Source organism: Pristiophorus japonicus, chromosome 27, assembly GCF_044704955.1.
Source record: "Pristiophorus japonicus isolate sPriJap1 chromosome 27, sPriJap1.hap1, whole genome shotgun sequence".
Taxonomy (NCBI): domain Eukaryota; kingdom Metazoa; phylum Chordata; class Chondrichthyes; family Pristiophoridae; genus Pristiophorus; species Pristiophorus japonicus.
In genome coordinates this window covers 890,052-914,046 of record NC_092003.1, presented here as the reverse complement: position 1 = coordinate 914,046, position 23,995 = coordinate 890,052, and the positions used below count along the sequence as shown (strand labels likewise).

The following is a 23,995-nucleotide window of genomic DNA, read 5'->3' as shown; positions in this document are numbered from 1 at the left end:
TACCATTAGAGCCCGGCCGTTCAGGGTGATGTCAGGGAGCACTTCTTCACACAAAGGGCCCTGGGAATCGGGATCTCGCCCCCAAAACACTGTTGAGGCCGGGGTGGGGGAGGGGGGTTACAACTGGAAATGTAAACACTAAGATGGATGGATGTTTGTTGGGTATTGGGGGTTACTGAACCAAGGCGGGTCGTTGGGGTTAACAGATCAGCCGCTGACTGGTCTCATCCAGTGGAACAAGACAGTCCCTAGTGCGTGTCCATTGCAGGGGGGCGGGGGGGGGGGGGGTGAGGTGGGCCGGGGGGGGGGGGGGAAATAGTGTGCGGAGACGTGGGGGGGGGGGGGGAATAGCGTGTGGAGACGTGGGGGGGGGGGGGGGAATAGCGTGTGGAGACGTGGGGGGGGGGGGGGGAATAGCGTGTGGAGACGTGGGGGGGGGGGGGGGAATAGCGTGTGGAGACGTGGGGGGGGGGGGGGGAATAGCGTGTGGAGACGTGGGGGGGGGGAATAGCGTGTGAAGACGTGGGGGGGGGGGGGGGGGAATAGTGTGTGGAGACGTGGGGGGGGGGGGGGGGAATAGCGTGTGGAGACGTGGGGGGGGGGGGGGAATAGCGTGTGGAGACGTGGGGGGGGGGGGGGGGAATAGCGTGTGGAGACGTGGGGGGGGGGAATAGCGTGTGGAGACGTGGGGGGGGGGGGGGGGAATAGTGTGTGGAGACGTGGGGGGGGGGGAATAGCGTGTGGAGACGTGGGGGGGGGGGGGGGGGAATAGTGTGTGGAGACGTGGGGGGGGGGGGGGGGGAATAGCGTGTGGAGACGTGGGGGGGGGGGGGGGGAATAGCGTGTGGAGACGTGGGGGGGGGGGGAATAGCGTGTGGAGACGTGGGGGGGGGGGAATAGCGTGTGGAGACGTGGGGGGGGGGGGAATAGCGTGTGGAGACGTGGGGGGGGGGGGGAATAGTGTGTGGAGACGTGGGGGGGGGGGGGGGAATAGTGTGTGGAGACGTGGGGGGGGGGGGGAATAGCGTGTGGAGACGTGGGGGGGGGGGGGGGAATAGCGTGTGGAGACGTGGGGGGGGGGGGGGAATAGTGTGTGGAGACGTGGGGGGGGGGGGGGGGGGAATAGCGTGTGGAGACGGGGGGGGGGGGGGAATAGCGTGTGGAGACGTGGGGGGGGGGAATAGCGTGTGGAGACGTGGGGGGGGGGGGGGGGAAATAGCGTGTGGAGACGTGGGGGGGGGGGGGGGGGAATAGCGTGTGGAGACGTGGGGGGGGGGGAATAGCGTGTGGAGACGTGGGGGGGGGGGAATAGCGTGTGGAGACGTGGGGGGGGGGGGGGACAGGCAGTGTTCGCCGGTACCAGACCCAGGAACAGGCAGTGTTTGCCGGTACCAGACCCGGGGACAGGCAGTGTTTGCCGGTACCAGACCCGGGGACAGGCAGTGTTTGCCGGTACCAGACCCGGGGACAGGCAGTGTTTGCCGGTACCAGACCCGGGGACAGGCAGTGTTTGCCGGTACCAGACCCGGGGACAGGCAGTGTTTGCCGGTACCAGACCCGGGGACAGGCAGTGTTTGCCGGTACCAGACCCGGGGACAGGCAGTGTTTGCCGGTACCAGACCCGGAGACAGGCAGTGTTTGCCGGTACCAGACCCGGGGACACCGTGCTGTCTCTGAACATGACAGTGCCGACACTGACACCAGGCACAGTCTACACCCGAACCTTACAACCAAGGTCAGAGCGGATTGGACCTCCACTCACTGATGCACTCCGCAGTTACTCAATGTTTACGGCTCAGAGCTGCCCGACATGCTACGCTCCCCAACCTCCCACTAGCAACATCCTGAAGGTGCCATCTCCTGCTGCCAGGATCCAGGGCCTGTGCCCTTTAACCTCTGACCCAGTCTCACACCCAGTGCCCTTCACCCTCTGACCCAGTCTCACACCCAGCGCCCTTCACCCTCTGACCCAGTGCCCTTCACCCTCTGACCCAGTCTCACACCCAGTGCCCTTCACCTTCTGACCCTGCATCACAGCCAGTGCCCTTCACCCTCTGACCCAGTATCACAGCCAATGCCCTTTAACCTCTGACCCAGCATCACAGCCAGTGCCCTTCACCCTCTGACCCAGTCTCACACCCAGTGCCCTTCACCTTCTGACCCAGCATCACAGCCAGTGCCCTTCACCCTCTGACCCAGCATCACAGCCAGTGCCCTTCACCCTCTGACCCAGCATCACAGCCAGTGCCCTTCACCCTCTGACCCAGCATCACAGCCAGTGCCCTTCACCCTCTGACCCAGCATCACAGCCAGTGCCCTTCACCCTCTGACCCAGCATCACAGCCAATGCCCTTTAACCTCTGACCCAGCATCACAGCCAGTACCCTTCACCCTCTGACCCCGTTTCACACCCAGTGCCCTTCACCCTCTGACCCAGTATCACAGCCAGCACCCTTCACCCTCTGACCCAGTATCACACCCAGTGCCCTTCACCCTCTGACCCAGTACCCTCTAACCTCTGACCCAGTGCCCTTCACCCTCTGACCCAGTATCACACCCAGTGCCCTCTGACCCAGGATCACACCCAGTGCCCTTCACCCTCTGACCCAGTTTCACACCCAGTGCCCTCTAACCTCTGACCCAGGATCACACCCAGTGCCCTTCACCCTCTGACCCAGTATCACACCCAGTGCCCTCTAACCTCTGACCCAGTGCCCTTCACCCTCTGGCACCACAATATCCGACTCCTTTAAGCTCGCGGACTTGTGCAAAGCTGTTGGGATACCAGGAGGCCGCTGAGGGTCGCGGGCTGTGGGGAACGGGAGGGAGATGAGCGGCGGTTACCCAGGAGCTTTCCAGTGCTGTCGGGCCGAGGAACTGACTGCAACGTCAGGGGAGACAAACCCGGAAAATTATCCCTTGGGCACGACCGAGAGAAGCGTAGAACCTTAGCGCACAGGAGGATCCCATGGGGCCCGACGAGCCGGTGCTGTGCCGGCTCTGTGACAGAGCGATCCAATCAGTCCCACTCCCCCCCTGCTCTTTCCCCACAGCCTGGCCAGGCACGAATCCATTCCCCCGATACCCTGGGTGTGAGGGGGAGGCGATGGGGGCACTGGTTGTGAAGCTGGGCTGTGTGCAGACAGGGCATTAACCGGCGCGCTCTTTACCTGCGCACAAACTTGGAGGTGAACTTGCTGAAGATACTGCCGGACGCCCCTCTCCGCGATTGGCTGTTGCCGTGCGACAGCGTGGGCGAGGCGGGAGGGCCGTTGTAGGCCGTGTTCTGTTGGTCGCGGAACTGTCTGAGCTGGCCCCCGTCGATGGTGCGCCGGCTGGCGATCCCCCGCGGGAAGTTGCTGTGCTCGGTGCCGGCGCTGCTGCTGATGTTGTGGGCGGAGGGAGAGGTAACAGGCAGCCGCTGGGGGGCCGTGCTGTGGGGGGAACAAAAAGGGGGAAAAATAGGCGTTAGAGAGCAGCCCGCGCACAGGCAACGCAATACTGCGGGGCGGCAGAGCAACACCAGCTGGTAACCACCGTCGGCTTCGGCAGGGATTGTTTGCGGGCTATTTGACTGCATGGGCATCACAATCAGGCGTGGCACATGTACCCGCAATCGGCAGCAAGGACCCTGGGCCAGTTTAAACCATGGCTGTGGAGGGGGCAAATTGTGAGAGGTCTCTTGTCTGAGGAGCAATATTGAGGGAGCGCCGCACTGTCGGAGGGGCAGTACTGAGGGAGCGCCGCACTGTCGGAGGGGCAGTACTGAGGGAGCGCCGCACTGTCGGAGGGACGGTACTGAGGGAGTGCCGCACTGTCGGAGGGGCGGTACTGAGGGAGTGCCGCACTGTCGGAGGGGCAGTACTGAGGGAGTGCCGCACTGTCGGAGGGGCGGTACTGAGGGAGTGCCGCACTGTCGGAGGGGCGGTACTGAGGGAGTGCCGCACTGTTGGAGGGGCGGTACTGAGGGAGCGCCGCACTGTCGGAGGGGCACTACTGAGGGAGCCTCGCACTATCAGAGGGACGGTACTGAGGGAGCCTCGCACTGTCGGAGGGGCAGTACTGAGGGAGTGCCGCACTGTCGGAGGGGCAGTACTGAGGGAGTGCCGCACTGTCGGAGGGGCAGTACTGAGGGAGTGCCGCACTGTCGGAGGGGCAGTACTGAGGGAGTGCCGCACTGTCGGAGGGGCAGTACTGAGGGAGTGCCGCACTGTCGGAGGGGCAGTACTGAGGGAGCGCCTCACTGTCGGAGGGGCAGTACTGAGGGAGCGCCGCACTGTCGGAGGGGCAGTACTGAGGGAGCACCGCCCTGTCGGAGGGGCAGTGCTGAGGGAGTGCCGCACTGTCGGAGGGGCAGTACTGAGGGAGCGGCGCACTGTCGGAGGGGCAGTACTGAGGGAGCGCCGCACTGTCGGAGGGGCGGTACTGAGGGAGTGCTGCACTGTCGGAGGGGCAGTACTGAGGGAGCGCCGCACTGTCGGAGGGGCGGTACTGAGGGAGTGCTGCACTGTCGGAGGGGCAGTACTGAGGGAGCGCCGCACTGTCGGAGGGACGGTACTGAGGGAGCGCCACACTGTCAGAGGGACGGTACTGAGGGAGCGCCACACTGTCAGAGGGACGGTACTGAGGGAGCCTCGCACTGTCGGAGGGGCAGTACTGAGGGAGTGCCGCACTGTCGGAGGGGCGGTACTGAGGGAGTGCTGCACTGTCGGAGGGGTAGTACTGAGGGAGTGCCGCACTGTCGGAGGGGCGGTACTGAGGGAGTGCCGCACTGTCGGAGGGGCGGTACTGAGGGAGCGCCGCACTGTCGGAGGGGCAGTACTGAGGGAGTGCTGCACTGTTGGAGGGGCAGTACTGAGGGAGTGCCGCACTGTCGGAGGGACGGTACTGAGGGAGTGCCGCACTGTCGGAGGGGCGGTACTGAGGGAGTGCCGCACTGTCGGAGGGGCAGTACTGAGGGAGTGCCGCACTGTCGGAGGGGCGGTACTGAGGGAGTGCCGCACTGTCGGAGGGGCGGTACTGAGGGAGTGCCGCACTGTCGGAGGGGCGGTACTGAGGGAGAGCCGCACTGTCGGAGGGGCAGTACTGAGGGAGCGCCGCACTGTCGGAGGGGCAGTACTGAGGGAGCCTCGCACTGTCAGAGGGGCAGTACTGAGGGAGCGCCGCACTGTCGGAGGGGCAGTACTGAGGGAGCACCGCACTGTCGGAAGGGCGGTACTGAGGGAGTGCCGCACTGTCGGAGGGGCGGTACTGAGGGAGCCCCGCACTGTCAGAGGAGCAGTACTGAGGGAGCGCCGCACTGTCGGAGGGGCAGTACTGAGGGAGCGCCGCACTGTCGGAGGGGCAGTACTGAGGGAGCGCCGCACTGTTGGAGGGGCAGTACTGAGGGAGCGGCACACTGTCAGAGGGACGGTACTGAGGGAGCGCCACACTGTCAGAGGGACGGTACTGAGGGAGTGCCGCACTGTCGGAGGGGCGGTACTGAGGGAGTGCCGCACTGTCGGAGGGGCAGTACTGAGGGAGTGCCGCACTGTCGGAGGGGCAGTACTGAGGGAGTGCCGCACTGTCGGAGGGGCGGTACTGAGGGAGTGCCGCACTGTCGGAGGGGCGGTACTGAGGGAGTGCCGCACTGTCGGAGGGGCGGTACTGAGGGAGCGCCGCACTGTCGGAGGGGCGGTACTGAGGGAGCGCCGCACTGTCGGAGGGGCACTACTGAGGGAGCCTCGCACTATCAGAGGGACGGTACTGAGGGAGCCTCGCACTGTCGGAGGGGCAGTACTGAGAGAGTGCCGCACTGTCGGAGGGGCAGTCTGAGGGAGTGCCGCACTGTCGGAGGGGCAGTACTGAGGGAGTGCCGCACTGTCGGAGGGGCAGTACTGAGGGAGCACCGCACTGTCGGAGGGGCAGTACTGAGGAAGTGCCGCACTGTCGGAGGGGCAGTACTGAGGGAGCGGCGCACTGTCGGAGGGGCAGTACTGAGGGAGCGGCGCACTGTCGGAGGGGCAGTACTGAGGGAGCGCCGCACTGTCGGAGGGGCAGTACTGAGGGAGTGCCGCACTGTCGGAGGGGCAGTACTGAGGGAGCGCCTCACTGTCGGAGGGGCAGTACTGAGGGAGCGCCGCACTGTCGGAGGGGCAGTACTGAGGGAGCACCGCCCTGTCGGAGGGGCAGTGCTGAGGGAGTGCCGCACTGTCGGAGGGGCAGTACTGAGGGAGCGCCGCACTGTCGGAGGGGCGGTACTGAGGGAGTGCTGCACTGTCGGAGGGGCAGTACTGAGGGAGCGCCGCACTGTCGGAGGGGCGGTACTGAGGGAGTGCTGCACTGTCGGAGGGGCAGTACTGAGGGAGCGCCGCACTGTCGGAGGGACGGTACTGAGGGAGCGCCACACTGTCAGAGGGACGGTACTGAGGGAGCGCCACACTGTCAGAGGGACGGTACTGAGGGAGCCTCGCACTGTCGGAGGGGCAGTACTGAGGGAGTGCCGCACTGTCGGAGGGGCGGTACTGAGGGAGTGCTGCACTGTCGGAGGGGCAGTACTGAGGGAGTGCCGCACTGTCGGAGGGGCGGTACTGAGGGAGTGCCGCACTGTCGGAGGGGCGGTACTGAGGGAGTGCCGCACTGTCGGAGGGGCGGTACTGAGGGAGCGCCGCACTGTCGGAGGGGCAGTACTGAGGGAGTGCTGCACTGTTGGAGGGGCAGTACTGAGGGAGCGCCGCACTGTCGGAGGGACGGTACTGAGGGAGTGCCGCACTGTCGGAGGGGCGGTACTGAGGGAGTGCCGCACTGTCGGAGGGGCAGTACTGAGGGAGTGCCGCACTGTCGGAGGGGCGGTACTGAGGGAGTGCCGCACTGTCGGAGGGGCGGTACTGAGGGAGTGCCGCACTGTCGGAGGGGCGGTACTGAGGGAGAGCCGCACTGTCGGAGGGGCAGTACTGAGGGAGCGCCGCACTGTCGGAGGGGCAGTACTGAGGGAGCGCCGCACTGTCGGAGGGGCAGTACTGAGGGAGCGCCGCACTGTCAGAGGGACGGTACTGAGGGAGCCTCGCACTGTCGGAGGGGCAGTACTGAGGGAGTGCCGCACTGTCGGAGGGGCAGTACTGAGGGAGTGCCGCACTGTCGGAGGGGCAGTACTGAGGGAGTGCCGCACTGTCGGAGGGGCAGTACTGAGGGAGTGCCGCACTGTCGGAGGGGCAGTACTGAGGGAGTGCCGCACTGTCGGAGGGGCAGTACTGAGGGAGCCCCGCACTGTCGGAGGGGCAGTACTGAGGAAGTGCCGCACTGTCGGAGGGGCAGTACTGAGGGAGCGGCGCACTGTCGGAGGGGCAGTACTGAGGGAGTGTCGCACTGTTGGAGGAGCAGTACTGAGGGAGTGCCGCACTGTCGGAGGGGCAGTACTGAGGGAGCGCCGCACTGTCGGAGGGGCAGTACTGAGGGAGTGCCTCACTGTCGGAGGGGCAGTACTGAGGGAGTGCCGCACTGTCGGAGGGGCAGTACTGAGGGAGCGCCGCACTGTCGTACACTGTCGTACACCCTGGGCTGCAGGGTATAAATCCCAAGTTGCAATTCCACTGCGTCGCTATTCCACTGCGTCGTGCAGCACCCTACTCTGATGCGAGGGGCTCGGATTCAAAGTTCGAAAGCTGGCTCTGGGTCCCGCCGGTGAATATTAATCGCTGTTTTTCTCTCCCCCCGGAGTGGTGCTCTGTAGTCCAGGCATGTGCGTGGGACGGATCATTCTCGAAGTACAACAGGATCCCCCTTGGGGCCCTTGGATACGGTCTGCATTGGCGTAGGACCATTGCCAACCCCCCCTTTGCTGCCCTCTCCCCGCTGGCAGTGCCTCAGGGCCTGTGTGCCCACTGGCACATGGCCCCCCCCAGCTCTCACCGTGGGGAATGATCGTTTGCCCCTCCCGCCCACGGTACGAGGCCCCGCCCACGGTACGAGGCCCCCCACCAATTCCGCGCAGTCATAGAAACATAGAAAATAGGTGCAGGAGTAGGCCATTCAGCCCTTCTAGCCTGCACCGCCATTCAATGAGTTCATGGCTGAACATGCAACTTCAGTACCCCCTTCCTGCTTTCTCACCATACCCCTTGATCCCCCGAGTAGTAAGGACTTCATCTAACTCCCTTTTGAATATATTTAGTGAATTGGCCTCAACAACTTTCTGTGGTAGAGAATTCCACAGGTTCACCACTCTCTGGGTGAAGAAGTTTCTCCTCCTCTCGGTCCTAAATGGCTTACCCCTTATCCTTAGACTGTGACCCCTGGTTCTGGACTTCCCCAACATTGGGAACATTCTTCCTGCATCTAACCTGTCTAAACCCGTCAGAATTTTAAACGTTTCTATGAGATCCCCTCTCATTCTTCTGAACTCCAGTGAATACAAGCCCAGTTGATCCAGTCTTTCTTGATATGTCAATCCCACCATCCCGGGAATCAGTCTGGTGAACCTTCGCTGCACTCCCTCAATAGCAAGAATGTCCTTCCTCAAGTTAGGAGACCAAAACTGTACACAATACTCCAGGTGTGGCCTCACCAAGGCCCTGTACAACTGTAGCAACACCTCCCTGCCCCTGTACTCAAATCCCCTCGCTATGAAGGCCAACATGCCATTTGCTTTCTTAACCGCCTGCTGTACCTGCATGCCAACCTTCAATGACTGATGTACCATGACACCCAGGTCTCGTTGCACCTCCCCTTTTCCTAATCTGTCACCATTCAGATAATAGTCTGTCTCTCTGTTTTTACCACCAAAGTGGATAACCTCACATTTATCCACATTATACTTCATCTGCCATGCATTTGCCCACTCACCTAACCTATCCAAGTCGCTTTGCAGCCTCACAGCATCCTCCTCGCAGCTCACACTGCCACCCAACTTAGTGTCATCCGCAAATTTGGAGATATTACATTTAATCCCCTCATCTAAATCATTAATGTACAATGTAAACAGTTGGGGCCCCAGCACAGAACCCTGCGGTACCCCACTAGTCACTACCTGCCATTCTGAAAAGTACCCATTTACTCCTACTCTTTGCTTCCTGTCTGACAACCAGTTCTCAATCCACGTCAGCACACTATCCCCAATCCCATGTGCTTTAACTTTGCACATTAATCTCTTGTGTGGGACCTTGTCGAAAGCCTTCTGAAAGTCCAAATATACCACATCAACTGGTTCTCCCTTGTCCACTCTACTGGAAACATCCTCAAAAAATTCCAGAAGATTTGTCAAGCATGACTTCCCTTTCACAAATTCATGCTGACTTGGACCTATCATGTCACCTCTTTCCAAATGCACTGCTATGACATCCTTAATAATTGATTCCATCATTTTACCCACTACTGATGTCAGGCTGACTGGTCTATAATTCCCTGTTATCTCTCTCCCTCCTTTTTTAAAAAGTGGGGTTACATTGGCTACCCTCCACTCCATAGGAACTGATCCAGAGTCAATGGAATGTTGGAAAATGACTGTCAATGCATCCACTATTTCCAAGGCCACCTCCTTAAGTACTCTGGGATGCAGTCCATCAGGCCCTGGGGATTTATTGGCCTTCAATCCCATCAATTTCCCCAACACAATTTCCCGACTAATAAGGATTTCCCTCAGTTCCTCCTCCTTACTAGACCCTCCGACCCCTTTTATATCCGGAAGGTTGTTTGTGTCCTCCTGAGTGAATACTGAACCAAAGTACTTGTTCAATTGGTCTGCCATTTCTTTGTTCCCCATTATGACTTCCCCTGATTCTGACTGCAGGGGACCTACGTTTGTCTTTACTAACCTTTTTCTCTTTACATATCTATAGAAACTTTTGCAATCCGTCTTAATGTTCCCTGCAAGCTTCTTCTCGTACTCCATTTTCCCTGCCCTAATCAAACCCTTTGTCCTCCTCTGCTGAGTTCTAAATTTCTCCCAGTCCCCAGGTTCGCTGCTATTTCTGGCCAATTTGTATGCCACTTCCTTGGCTTTAATACTATCCCTGATTTCCCTAGATAGCCACGGTTGAGCCACCTTCCCTTTTTTATTTTTACGCCAGACAGGAATGTACAATTGTTGTAGTTCATCCATGCGGTCTCTAAATGTCTGCCATTGCCCATCCACAGTCAACCCCTTAAGTATCATTCGCCAATCTATCCTAGCCAATTCACGCCTCATACCTTCAACGTTGCCCTTCTTTAAGTTCTGGACCATGGTCTCTGAATTAACTGTTTCATTCTCCATCCTAATGCAGAATTCCACCATATTATGGTCCCATCGCCACCTCCTGCCGCGCACATTCAGGACACGCAGCAGGTTTAAAGGGACCGCGCTCACAAAGTTAAAGGGAACATTAGTGCAGACGCCCCGCTGGGCCAACGTGAGCTTCATGTTCAGGACTTTTCCCGCATTGTACAGAGCAGGAGACGGTAATTGTGGAAGGTGCCGGGAGCAGTGTGTCGATGGAGCTTTGTTCATTGTGGGTCAATACTGACGGAGATATGGTGCTGTTACTGCATCCCCACCCAGCCCGGCTTTTGTTGTTTAAACCTGCCCTGCCCCCACTCCGCCCCCCGCCCATCAGAAGATGCGGTGCCCGGAAAGCTTGCCTTGGCCGCTGAGTGTCACTGTTATTCCCCGTGGTTTTGGACGGGTGAACGGACGTGGACATAGATTTGGTGTGCCGTGTTCTTGCCGAGGTCACGGTCATGGAGGGGATCCTGGAGCCTTGTGCCGCTGAACTGGAGGACGAAAGAAGTTTGGTTAGTGCAGTCCCTCGGCCCCCGCCACCCGCCGGCCCATCGCTGCTTCCCCCTGCCTGCCTGGTGCATGTTGGTGCTGCTCGGGCCAAGGGAGTCCGGGAATGGAGTATTGCTGTGTGTGGGAGCTTGCTGTGTGAGGGAGCTTGCTGTGTGAGGGAGCTTGCTGTGTGTGGGAGCTTGCTGTGTGTGGGAGCTTGCTGTGTGTGGGAGCTTGCTGTGTGTGGGAGCTTGCTGTGTGTGGGAGCTTGCTGTGTGTGGGAGCTTGCTGTGTGAGGGAGCTTGCCGTGTGTGGGAGCTTGCCGTGTGTGGGAGCTTGCCGTGTGTGGGAGCTTGCCGTGTGTGGGAGCTTGCCGTGTGTGGGAGCTTGCCGTGTGTGGGAGCTTGCCGTGTGAGGGAGCTTGCTGTGTGTAAGAGCTTGCTGTGTGAGGGAGCTTGCTGTGTGAGGGAGCTTGCCGTGTGTGGGAGCTTGCTGTGTGAGGGAGCTTGCCGTGTGTGGGAGCTTGCTGTGTGTGGGAGCTTGCTGTGTGTGGGAGCTTGCCGTGTGTGGGAGCTTGCTGTGTGTGGGAGCTTGCTGTGTGAGGGAGCTTGCTGTGTGAGGGAGCTTGCTGTGTGTAAGAGCTTGCTGTGTGAGGGAGCTTGCTGTGTGTGGGAGCTTGCTGTGTGAGGGAGCTTGCTGTGTGTGGGAGCTTGCTGTGTGAGGGAGCTTGCTGTGTGTGGGAGCTTGCTGTGTGTGGGAGCTTGCTGTGTGTGGGAGCTTGCCGTGTGTGGGAGCTTGCTGTGTGTGGGAGCTTGCTGTGTGTGGGAGCTTGCTGTGTGTGGGAGCTTGCTGTGTGTGGGAGCTTGCCGTGTGTGGGAGCTTGCTGTGTGTGGGAGCTTGCTGTGTGTGGGAGCTTGCTGTGCACAAACTGGCTGCCGCCACTCCTGCCTTCCAACAGCCTCCACACGGCCAAAGTCCATCATTGGCGGTGAGGCGCGGGTCGGGGGGGGCGGGGGTGAGGGGGAGAGGCGGGGAGAGAGAGGGCGGAGGGGAGGGGGGGTGAGGAGGGGAGGTGAGGCGAGGCGATGTGAGGTGAAGTGCTGAGGTGAGGTGAGGCTCTCTATCTCCCCTGTCCGGACCCTCTCACCCTGAACCTTGAATCCCTCAATCACCCCTCAGCCCCAGTGCTCCAATCTGGCGTCCGGGTCTCGGGGTGGGTCTCGGGGTGGGTCTTGGGTCGGGTCTCGGGTCTCGGGGTGGGTCTTGGGTCTCGGGTCGGGTCTCGGGTCTCGGGTCTCGGGTCGGGTCTCGGGTCTCGGGTCGGGTCTCGGGTCTCGGGTCTCGGGTCTCGGGACTTGGGTCGGGTCTCGGATCTCCGGGTCTCGGGGTGGGTCTCGGGTCTCGGGTCTCGGGTCGGGACTCGGGTCTCGGGTCTCGGGTCGGGTGTCGGGTCTCGGGTCGGGTGTCGGGTCTCGGGTCGGGACTCGGGTCTCGGGTCTCGGGTCGGGACTCGGGTCTCGGGTCTCGGGTCGGGTCTCGGGTCTCGGGTCGGGTCTCGGGTCTCGGGTCGGGTCTCGGGTCTCGGGTCGGGTCTCGGGTCTCGGATCTCCGGATCTCGGGGTGGGTCTCGGGTCGGGTCGGGTCTCGGGTCTCGGGACTCGGGACTCGGGTCGGGTCTCGGATCTCCGGATCTCGGGGTGGGTCTCGGGTCTCGGGTCGGGTCTCGGATCTCCGGGTCTCGGGTCGGGTCTCGGGTCTCGGGTCTCGGGACTCGGGTCTCGGGACTCGGGTCTCGGATCTCCGGGTCTCGGGTCGGGTCTCGGGTCGGGTCTCGGGTCTCGGATCTCCGGGTCTCGGGTCGGGTCTCGGGTCTCGGGTCTCGGGACTCGGGTCTCGGGACTCGGGTCTCGGATCTCCGGGTCTCGGGTCGGGTCTCGGGTCTCGGGTCTCGGGACTCGGGTCTCGGGACTCGGGTCTCGGATCTCCGGATCTCGGGGTGGGTCTCGGGTCTCGGGTCGGGTCTCGGATCTCCGGGTCTCGGGTCGGGTCTCGGGTCTCGGATCTCCGGATCTCGGGGTGGGTCTCGGGTCTCGGGTCGGGTCTCGGATCTCCGGGTCTCGGGTCGGGTCTCGGGTCTCGGATCTCCGGATCTCGGGGTGGGTCTCGGGTCTCGGGTCGGGTCTCGGATCTCCGGGTCTCGGGTCGGGTCTCGGGTCTCGGATCTCCGGGTCTCGGGTCGGGTCTCGGGTCTCGGGTCGGGTCTCGGGTCTCGGGTCGGGTCTCGGGTCTCGGGTCGGGTCTCGGGTCTCGGGTCGGGTCTCGGGTCTCGGGTCGGGTCTCGGGTCTCGGGACTCGGGTCGGGTCTCGGGTCTCGGGTCGGGTCTCGGGTCTCGGGTCTCGGGTCGGGTCGGGTCTCGGGTCGGGTCGGGTCTCGGGTCTCGGGTCGGGTCGGGTCTCGGGTCTCGGGTCGGGTCTCGGGTCTCGGGTCGGGTCTCGGGTCTCGGGTCGGGTCTCGGGTCTCGGGTCGGGTCGGGTCTCGGGTCGGGTCTCGGGTCTCGGGACTCGGGTCGGGTCTCGGGTCTCGGGTCGGGTCTCGGGTCTCGGGTCTCGGGTCGGGTCGGGTCGGGTCTCGGGTCGGGTCGGGTCGGGTCTCGGGTCGGGTCTCGGGTCTCGGGTCGGGTCTCGGGTCTCGGGTCGGGTCGGGTCGGGTCTCGGGTCGGGTCTCGGGTGTCGGGACGGGTCTCGGGTCTCGGGTCGGGTCTCGGGTCTCGGGTCGGGTCGGGTCGGGTCTCGGGTCTCGGGTCTCGGGTCGGGTCTCGGGTCTCGGGTCGGGTCTCGGGTCTCGGGTCTCGGGTCTCGGGTCGGGTCTCGGGTCTCGGGTCTCGGGTCGGGTCTCGGGTCTCGGGTCTCGGGTCTCGGGTCGGGTCTCGGGTCTCGGGTCTCGGGTCGGGTCTCGGGTCTCGGGTCTCGGGTCTCGGGACTCGGGTCTCGGGTCGGGTCTCGGGTCTCGGGTCTCGGGTCGGGTCTCGGGTCTCGGGTCGGGTCTCGGGTCTCGGGTCTCGGGTCTCGGGTCTCGGGGTGGGTCTCGGGTCTCGGGTCTCGGGTCTCGGGTCTCGGGTCTCGGGGTGGGTCTCGGGTCTCGGGTCTCGGGTCGGGTCTCGGGTCTCGGGTCTCGGGTCGGGTCTCGGGTCGGGTTCGGGTCTCGGGTCGGGTCTCGGGTCTCGGGTCTCGGGTCGGGTCTCGGGTCTCGGGTCTCGGGTCTCGGGTCTCGGGTCTCGGGTCGGGTCTCGGGTCTCGGGTCGGGTCTCGGGTCTCGGGTCGGGTCTCGGGTCTCGGGTCGGGTCTCGGGTCTCGGGTCTCGGGTCTCGGGGTGGGTCTCGGGTCTCGGGTCTCGGGTCGGGTCGGGTCTCGGGTCGGGTCTCGGGTCTCGGGTCTCGGGTCTCGGGTCTCGGGGTGGGTCTCGGGTCTCGGGTCTCGGGTCTCGGGTCTCGGGTCTCGGGTCTCGGGGTGGGTCTCGGGTCTCGGGTCTCGGGTCTCGGGTCTCGGGTCTCGGGTCGGGTCTCGGGTCTCGGGTCTCGGGTCTCGGGTCGGGTCTCGGGTCTCGGGTCTCGGGTCGGGTCGGGTCTCGGGTCTCGGGTCTCGGGTCGGGTCTCGGGTCTCGGGTCTCGGGTCGGGTCTCGGGTCTCGGGTCGGGTCTCGGGTCTCGGGTCTCGGGTCGGGTCTCGGGTCGGGTCTCGGGTCTCGGGTCTCGGGTCTCGGGTCGGGTCTCGGGTCTCGGGTCGGGTCTCGGGTCTCGGGTCGGGTCTCGGGTCTCGGGTCGGGTCTCGGGTCTCGGGTCGGGTCTCGGGTCTCGGGTCGGGTCTCGGGTCTCGGGTCGGGTCTCGGGTCTCGGGTCGGGTCTCGGGTCTCGGGTCGGGTCTCGGGTCTCGGGTCGGGTCTCGGGTCTCGGGTCTCGGGTCGGGTCTCGGGTCTCGGGTCGGGTCTCGGGTCTCGGGTCGGGTCTCGGGTCTCGGGTCGGGTCTCGGGTCTCGGGTCGGGTCTCGGATCTCCGGGTCTCGGGTCGGGTCTCGGATCTCCGGGTCTCGGGTCGGGTCTCGGGTCGGGTCTCGGGTCTCGGATCGGGTCTCGGGTCTCGGGTCGGGTCTCGGGTCTCGGGTCTCGGGTCTCGGGTCGGGTCTCGGGTCGGGTCTCGGGTCTCGGGTCGGGTCTCGGGTCTCGGGTCGGGTCTCGGGACTCGGGTCGGGACTCGGGTCGGGTCTCGGGTCGGGGGTCGGGTCTCGGGTCTCGGGTCTCGGGTCTCGGGTCTCGGGTCTCGGGTCGGGTCTCGGGTCGGGTCTCGGGTCGGGTCTCGGGTCTCGGGTCGGGTCGGGTCTCGGGTCTCGGGTCTCGGGTCTCGGGTCTCGGGTCGGGTCTCGGGTCTCGGGTCTCGGGTCTCGGGTCTCGGGTCGGGTCGGGTCTCGGGTCTCGGGTCGGGTCTCGGGTCGGGTCTCGGGTCTCGGATCGGGTCTCGGGTCTCGGGTCTCGGGTCTCGGGTCGGGTCTCGGGTCTCGGGTCGGGTCTCGGGTCTCGGGTCTCGGGTCTCGGGTCTCGGGTCGGGTCTCGGGTCTCGGGTCTCGGGTCGGGTCTCGGGGTCTCGGGTCTCGGGTCTCGGGTCGGGTCTCGGGACTCGGGTCGGGTCTCGGATCTCCGGATCTCGGGGTCTCGGGGTCTCGGGTCTCGGGGTGGGTCTCGGGTCTCCGGGTCTCGGGTCGGGTCTCGGAACTCGGGTCTCGGATCTCCGGGTCTCGGGTCGGGTCTCGGGACTCGGGCCTCGGATCTCCGGGTCTCAGGTCGGGTCTCGGGTATCAGGTCTCGGGACTCGGGTCGGGTCTCGGATCTCCGGGTCTCAGGTCGGGTCTCGGGTCTCCCCGATCCCCGCTAACTCCCGCTTGAACCCACACTGCACCTTTCCCATGATTCCTATCCCCAGGAGCACCAACAGTTCTCTGGCAGTGGCCGGACTCGGGACGTGAGTGGTTTGGGTGGGACCCTGTGTTTTATGCCGGATATGCCAGAGCCCACTGTCCGTGGCTGGAGGGTCCAGCACACGGCCGATTACTGACCGGTGGCCGAGCGGGTCAGTGAGCGGTCGAGTGTCGGCAGCATGGACCGTGTGGGTCAAGGCGCCGATGATTTGACTTGCTGCTTTCACCTGTCTTTGCCGTTCTGTATGTTGCCCGGTTGTACCGTGCCAGCTCGATCCACCAGCGGTGAGTTCCTGCCTCGGCCCACACCGGAGGGCACTGCGCTGTTCTGTGGGGGGGGGGGGGGGGGGGGTGACAAACAGTACAGGTTTTAGAGAGACACCAGTGAGCGTGAGCTTACAGCCAGCGACAGCCAATTCCCGTCGCTCGGTCCGTTCCCCCACCGCCCCGCTCACCATGGTGGATGGTGCCGTCGTTTTCTTCCTGTCCGAGCCGGTGTGTGGGCTCGCTGGCACTTTCACGTTGCTGCTCGAGCGCCGAGAACCATCCTTCTCCTCCTCCTGGTGCTTGGAGTCGGCAGTGTTGGCCTGGTTCCTCTTGGAGTAGGAGTTGGAGGTGGGGATGGTGGGGCCAGCTGCAGCAACGACAAAACAAGGCAGGGTTTACCGAGCGGGCGGTGTGGCCCGTGTGTAGGGCGAGGGGCTCGAGGGGCTGAATGGCCTCCCCCTGTTCCTAATGTAACAGGCTCGAGGGGCTGAATGGCCTCCCCCTGTTCCTAATGTAACAGGCTCGAGGGGCTGAATGGCCTCCTCCTGTTCCTAATGTAACAGGCTCGAGGGGCTGAATGGCCTCCTCCTGTTCCTAATGTAACAGGCTCGAGGGGCTGAATGGCCTCCTCCTGTTCCTAATGTAACAGGCTCGAGGGGCTGAATGGCCTCCTCCTGTTCCTAATGTAACAGGCTCGAGGGGCTGAATGGCCTCCTCCTGTTCCTGTGTAACAGGCTCGAGGGGCTGAATGGGCTCCTCCTGTTCCTGTGTAACAGGCTCGAGGGGCTGAATGGCCTCCTCCTGTTCCTAATGTAGCAAGCTCGAGGGGCTGAATGGCCTCCTCCTGTTCCTGTGTAACAGGCTCGAGGGGCTGAATGGGCTCCTCCTGATCCTGTGTAACAGGCTCGAGGGGCTGAATGGTCTCCTCCTGTTCCTGTGTAACAGGCTCGAGGGGCTGAATGGCCTCCTCCTGTTCCTAATGTAACGGGCTGAATGGCCTCCTCCTGTTCCTGTGTAACAGGCTCGAGGGGCTGAATGGCCTCCTCCTGTTCCTAATGTAACAGGCTCGAGGGGCTGAATGGTCTCCTCCTGTTCCTGTGTAACAGGCTCGAGGGGCTGAATGGCCTCCTCCTGTTCCTAATGTAACAGGCTCGAGGGGCTGAATGGCCTCCTCCTGTTCCTAATGTAACAGGCTCGAGGGGCTGAATGGCCTCCTCCTGTTCCTAATGTAACAGGCTCGAGGGGCTGAATGGCCTCCTCCTGTTCCTAATGTAACAGGCTCGAGGGGCTGAATGGCCTCCTCCTGTTCCTAATGTAACAGGCTCGAGGGGCTGAATGGCCTCCTCCTGTTCCTGTGTAACAGGCTCGAGGGGCTGAATGGGCTCCTCCTGTTCCTGTGTAACAGGCTCGAGGGGCTGAATGGCCTCCTCCTGTTCCTAATGTAACAGGCTCGAGGGGCTGAATGGCCTCCTCCTGTTCCTGTGTAACAGGCTCGAGGGGCTGAATGGGCTCCTCCTGGTCCTGTGTAACAGGCTCGAGGGGCTGAATGGTCTCCTCCTGTTCCTGTGTAACAGGCTCGAGGGGCTGAATGGCCTCCTCCTGTTCCTAATGTAACGGGCTGAATGGCCTCCTCCTGTTCCTGTGTAACAGGCCCGAGGGGCTGAATGGCCTCCTCCTGTTCCTAATGTAACAGGCTCGAGGGGCTGAATGGTCTCCTCCTGTTCCTGTGTAACAGGCTCGAGGGGCTGAATGGCCTCCTCCTGTTCCTAATGTAACAGGCTCGAGGGGCTGAATGGCCTCCTCCTGTTCCTGTGTAACATGCACGAGGGGCTGAATGGCCTCCTCCTGTTCCTGTGTAACAGGCTCGAGGGGCTGAATGGCCTCCTCCTGTTCCTAATGTAACAGGCTCGAGGAGCTGAATGGCCTCCTCCTGTTCCTAATGTAACAGGCTCGAGGGGCTGAATGGCCCCCTCCTGTTCCTAATGTAACAGGCTCGAGGGGCTGAATGGTCTCCTGCTGTTCCTAATGTAACAGGCTCGAGGGGCTGAATGGCCTCCTCCTGTTCCTAATGTAACAGGCTCGAGGGTCTGAATGGCCCCCTCCTGTTCCTGTGTAACAGGCTCGAGGGGCTGAATGGCCTCCTCCTGTTCCTAATGCAACAGGCTCGAGGGGCTGAATGGCCTCCTCCTGTTCCTGTGTAACAGACTCGAGGGGTTGAATGGGCCTCCTCCTGTTCCTAATGTAACAGGTTCGAGGGGCTGAATGGCCTCCCCCTGCTGTCTATAACCCAGAGTTTGCGAGTTCAAGTCCCAGGAAAAGAATCGAGGGGTTGATGGACCTGGGTCTTTTTTCCTACGCTCCTGTGCTGCCCTCCATGGGAGCTGGGAAGTGTTACTGTCCCGTCACCCACTGAATCGAACTGTGACAAGGGAGGCAGTGCCACTGACTGTGTGGGGACACAGATCACAGACCTGCGTTCAGGCTCACCTGGGTCCTGCCCATTCGCCAGGCAGCGCGGTGCTCACAGACCCAGCCAGCTCACCTCACTGCTACATGTTATACACCTGGCCTCAAACCCAACCCAGCCCCAGGCTCCACTCTGGGCCTTTGTCAACTCCCACACCCCTGGGATCAAACCCACGTACACAGCCTTCTTACAAATACTACTTGTGAATAATGTGAGCTGCTCACCTGAGAAAATGGGACACATCTCATCTCAACATCAGAACCAGGGCAGGTACAAGGTGTTAGATACAGAGTAAAGCTCCCTCTACACTGTCCCATCAAACACTCCCAGGGCAGGTACAGCACGGGTTAGATACAGAGTAAAGCTCCCTCTACACTGTCCCATCAAACACTCCCAGGGCAGGTACAGGGGGTTAGATACAGAGTAAAGCTCCCTCTACACTGTCCCATCAAACACTCCCAGGGCAGGTACAGCACGGGTTACATACAGAGTAAAGCTCCCTCTACACTGTCCCATCAAACACTCCCAGGGCAGGTACAGGGGGTTAGATACAGAGTAAAGCTCCCTCTACACTGTCCCATCAAACACTCCCAGAGCAGGTACAGGGGGTTAGATACAGAGTAAAGCTCCCTCTACAATGTCCCATCAAACACTCCCAGGGCAGGTACAGCACGGGGTTAGATACAGAATAAAGCTCCCTCTACACTGTCCCATCAAACACTCCCAGAGCAGGTACAGGGGGTTAGATACAGAGTAAAGCTCCCTCTACACTGTCCCATCAAACACTCCCAGGGCAGGTACAGGGGGTTAGATACAGAGTAAAGCTCCCTCTACACTGTCCCATCAAGCACTCCCAGGGCAGTGTTTGGAACAAGACCTGGGTTGACTGGTATTGAGCACTAAACCAATAATGCTGCATAAACTGAACCCGCTGTTTGTCCATGTCCGTGAACTCCCCACTCCTCCCCGACCAGGGACCTACCTTGGTCACTGAACCTGCGCTGTTTCTGACTGGCTGAGACACTCCGCTGAACCTTGTTGGAGGGTGATTGTGCGTTGCTGTTGGTGTGGTCAGTGCGGGGCTTCGAACATAGATTACTGGTGGAGAGAGACTCTGCCTCTAACTGTAGGACAAACACACAATGCAACAATTCTTAGCAACGATATCAGTAAAAAACCGGATGAGGTCCTACAAGACGAATTTAGGGAGCTCGGAACTAAATTAAAAAGTAGGACCTCTAAAGTAGTAATCTCAGGATTGCTACCAGTGCCACGTGCTAGTCAGAGTAGGAATCGCAGGATAGCTCAGATGAATACGTGGCTTGAGCAGTGTTGCAGCAGGGAGGGATTCAAATTCCTGGGGCATTGGAACCGGTTCTGGGGGAGGTGGGACCAGAACAAACTGGACGGTCTGCACCTGGGCAGGACCGGAACCAATGTCCTAGGGGGAGTTTTTGCTAGTGCTGTTGGGGAGGGGTTAAACTAATATGGCAGGGGGATGGGAACCTATGCAGGGAGACAGAGGGAAGTAGAATGGGGGCAGAAGCAAAAGATAGAAAGAAGAAAAGTAAAAGTGGAGGACAGAGAAACCCAAGGCAAAAATCAAAAAGGGCCACATTACAGCAAAACTCTAAGGGGGCAAAGTGTTAAAAAGACAAGCCTGAAGGCTCTGTGCCTCAATGCAAAGAGTATTCGGAATAAGGTGGATGAATTAACTGCGCAGATAGCAGTTAACGGATATGATGTAATTGGGATTACGGAGACATGGCTCCAGGGTGACCAAGGCTGGGAACTCAACATCCAGGGTATTCAACATTCAGGAAGGATAGACAGAAAGGAAAAGGAGGCGGGGTAGCGTTGCTGGTTAAAGAGGAAATTAATGCAATAGTAAGAAAGGACATTAGCTTGGATGATGTGGAATCGGTATGGGTGGAGCTATGGAATACCAAAGTGCAGAAAACGCTGGTGGGAGTTGTGTACAGACCACCAAACAGTAGTAGTGAGGTTGGGGACAGCATCAAACAAGAAATAAGGGATGTGTGCAATAAAGGTACAGCAGTTATCATGGGCGACTTTAATCTACATAAAGATTGGGCTAACCAAACTGCTAGCAATGTGGTGGAGGAGGATATCCCGGAGTGTATTAGGGATGGTTTTCTAGACCAATATGTCGAGGAACCAACTAGAGGGCTGGCCATCCTAGACTGGGTGATGTGTAATGAGAAAGGACTAATGAGCAATCTTGTTGTGCAAGGCCCCTTGGGGAAGAGTGACCATAATATGGCAGAATTATTTATTAAGATGGAGAGTGACACAGTTAATTCAGAGACTAGGGTCCTGAACTTAAGGAAAGGTAACTTCGATGGTATGAGGCGTGAATTGGCTAGAATAGACTGGCGAATGATACTTAAAGGTGGATAGGCAATGGCAGACATTTAAAGATCATATGGATGAACTTCAACAATTGTACATCCCTGTCTGGAGTAAAAATAAAACGGGGAAGGTGGCTCAACCGTGGCTAACAAGGGAAATTAGGGATAGTGTTAAATCCAAGGAAGAGGCATATAAATTGTCTAGAAAAAGCAGCAAACCTGAGGATTGGGAGAAATTTAGAATTCAGCAGGTTTAATTAGGAGGGGGGAAATAGAGTATGAGAGGAAGCTTGCTTGGAACATAAAAACTGATTGCAAAAGCTTCTATAGATATGTGAAGAGAAAAAGATTAGTGAAGACAAACATACGTCCCTTGCAGTCAGAATTTAAACGGCAGACCAATTGAACAAATACTTTGGTTCTGTCTTCACTAAGGAAGACACATATAACCTTCTGGAAATACTAGGGGTCCGAGGGTCTCGTGAGAAAGAAGAACTGAAGGAAATCCTTATTAGTCAGGAAACTGTGTTAGGGAAATTGATGGGATTGAAGGCCGATAAATCCATAGGCCTGATAGTCTGCATCCCAGAGTACTTAAGGAAGTAGCCCTAGAAATAGTGGAAAATGATCACCAATGCATCCAACAGTCTATCGACTCTGGATCAGTTCCTATGGACTGCAGGGTTGCTAATGTAACACCACTTTTTAAAAAGGGAGGGAGAGAGAAAATGGGTAATTATAGACCGGTTAGCCTGACATCAGTAGTGGGGAAAATGTTGGAATCAATTATTAAAGATGAAATAGCAGCGCATTTGGAAAGCAGTGACAGGATCGGTCCAAGTCAGCATGGATTTATGAAAGGGAAATCATGCTTCACAAATCTTCTAGAAACATAGAAAATAGGTGCAGGAGTAGGCCATTCGGCCCTTCGAGCCTGCACCACCATTCAATAAGATCATGGCTGATCATTCCCTCAGTACCTCTTTCCTGCTTTCTCTCCATACCCCTTGATCCCTTTAGCCGTAAGGGCCACATCTAACTTCCTCTTGAATATATCCAATGAATTGGCATCAACAACTCTCTGCGGCAGGGAATTCCACAGGTTAACAACTCTCTGAGTGAAGAAGTTTCTCCTCATCTCAGTCCTAAACGGCCTGCCCCTTATCCTAAGACTGTGTCCCCTGGTTCTGGACTTCCCCAACATTGGGAACATTCTACCCGCATCTAACCTGTCCAGTCCTGTCAGAATCTTATATGTTTCTATGAGGTCCCCTCTCATCCTTCTAAACTCCAATGTATAAAGGCCCAGTTGATCCAGTCTCTCCTCATATGTCAGTCCAGCCATCCCTGTAATCAGTCTGGTGAACCTTCGCTGCACTCCCTCAATAGCAAGAACGCCCTTCCTCAGATTAGGAGACCAAAACTGAACACAATATTCCAGGTGTGGCCTCACCAAGGCCCTGTACAACTGCAGTAAGACCTCCCTGCTCCTATACTCAAATCCCCTTGCTATGAAGGCCAACATACCTGCATGCCAACTTTCAATGACTGATGAACCATGACACCCAGGTCTCGTTGCACCTCCCCTTTTCCTAGACTGCCGCTATTCAGATAATAGTCTGCCTTCGTGTTTTTGCCCCCAAAGTGGATAACCTCACATTTTTCCACATTATACTGCATCTGCCATGCATTTGCCCACTCGCCTAACCTGTCCAAGTCACCCTGCAGCCTCTTAGCATCCTCCTCACAGCTCACACCGCCACCCAGTCCCACCTCCCCCAGAACCTGTTCCAATGTCCCAGGAATTTAAATCCCTCCCTTCTGCACCACTCCTCAAGCCATGTATTCATCTGAGCTATCCTGTGATTCCTACTCTGACGAGCACATGGCCCTGATAGCAATCCTGAGATTACTACTATAGAAACATATAAACATAGAAACATATAAAATTCTGATGGGACTGGACAGGTTAGATGCAGGAAGAATGTTCCCAGTGTTGAGGAAGACCAGAACAAGGGGTCATAGTCAAAGGATAAGGAGTAAGCCATTTAGGACCGAGATGAGGAGAAACTTTTTCACTCAGAGTTGTTAACCTGAGGAATTCCCTGCCGCAGAGAGTTGTTGAGGCCAGTTCATTAGACATATTCAAGAGGGAGTTAGATATGGCCCTTACGGCTAAAGTGATCAAGGGGTGTGGAGAGAAAGCAAGAAAGGGGTACTGAGGGAATGACCTGCCATGATCATATTGAATGGCCTCCACCTGCACCTATTTTCTATGTTTCTAAGAGGACAGCAGCATCGGGCACAGCGTGCAGACCGCTTCCAGCATCCCAGCCACAGACCAATTACACACAGTGCCAAACACGTGCTCAGCATTGGGTATGATACCCACTCACATCCCCATCTCCCACCGCACGTCCCGCACACAGCATTGGGCACCCAGTCTGTTACAGGGTGGGTGGGGAAGAGGGGAGAGGGGGGGGGGAAATGGGTGGGGGATGGGGGGGAAAAGAGGTGAGAGGCGGGGGGGGGGAACGAGGAGAGAGGTGGGGGGAGGGGGGGGGAGATGGGTGGGGGGGGGAGAGGAGAGAGGCGGGGGGAGGGGGGGGGAGATGGGTGGGGGTGGGAGAGGAGAGAGGCGGGGGGAGGGGGGGAAGAGGAGAGAGGCGGGGGGAGGGGGAGAGGAGAGAGGCGGGGGGGGGGGAAGAGGGGTGGGAGATTGGGGGAGGGGGGGAGATTGGGGGGGGAGAGATTGGTGTGAGGGAGGTGGGGGGAGATGAGGGGGGGGGAAGAGGGGAGGGGGGTGGGAGCTCCAGCTCTCGTTTACCTGTGATGGGTGTGTGTGGGGGAGGGGGGGGGGGAGGGGGGGGAGATGAGGGGGGAGGTGTGGGGTGGGGGCTCCAGCTCTCGTTTACCTGCGATGGGTGTGGGGGAGATTGGGGGGGAGATGAGGGAGGGGCTCCAGCTCTCACTTACTGCGATGGGTGTGGGGGCCGGGGGGGGGGGCTCCAGCTCTCGCTTACCTGTGATGGGTGTGTGTGGGGGAGGGGGGGGGGGGGGGGAGATGAGGGGGGAGGTGTGGGGGGGGGCTCCAGCTCTCGTTTACCTGTGATGGGTGTGTGTGGGGGAGGGGGGGGGGGGGGAGATGAGGGGGGAGGTGTGGGGGGGGGGCTCCAGCTCTCGTTTACCTGCGATGGGTGTG

At 59.9% G+C, this 23,995-nt stretch overlaps 1 protein-coding gene across 1 annotated transcript in view; it reads right to left on the bottom strand.

The window, feature by feature from the left end:
- mark2b (MAP/microtubule affinity-regulating kinase 2b) overlaps positions 1-23,995 on the bottom strand; it is a 51,213-nt gene that overhangs the window by 23,475 nt on the left and 3,743 nt on the right. Inside the window, exons 2-6 of the mRNA XM_070867982.1 lie at positions 19,404-19,545; positions 16,143-16,321; positions 15,915-16,015; positions 10,594-10,725; positions 3,171-3,434 (exon numbers count right to left, since the gene is read on the bottom strand). Of these exons, the coding sequence (XP_070724083.1) occupies positions 3,171-3,434; positions 10,594-10,725; positions 15,915-16,015; positions 16,143-16,321; positions 19,404-19,545 (818 nt within the window). The remainder of the gene's footprint in view (positions 1-3,170; positions 3,435-10,593; positions 10,726-15,914; positions 16,016-16,142; positions 16,322-19,403; positions 19,546-23,995) is intronic.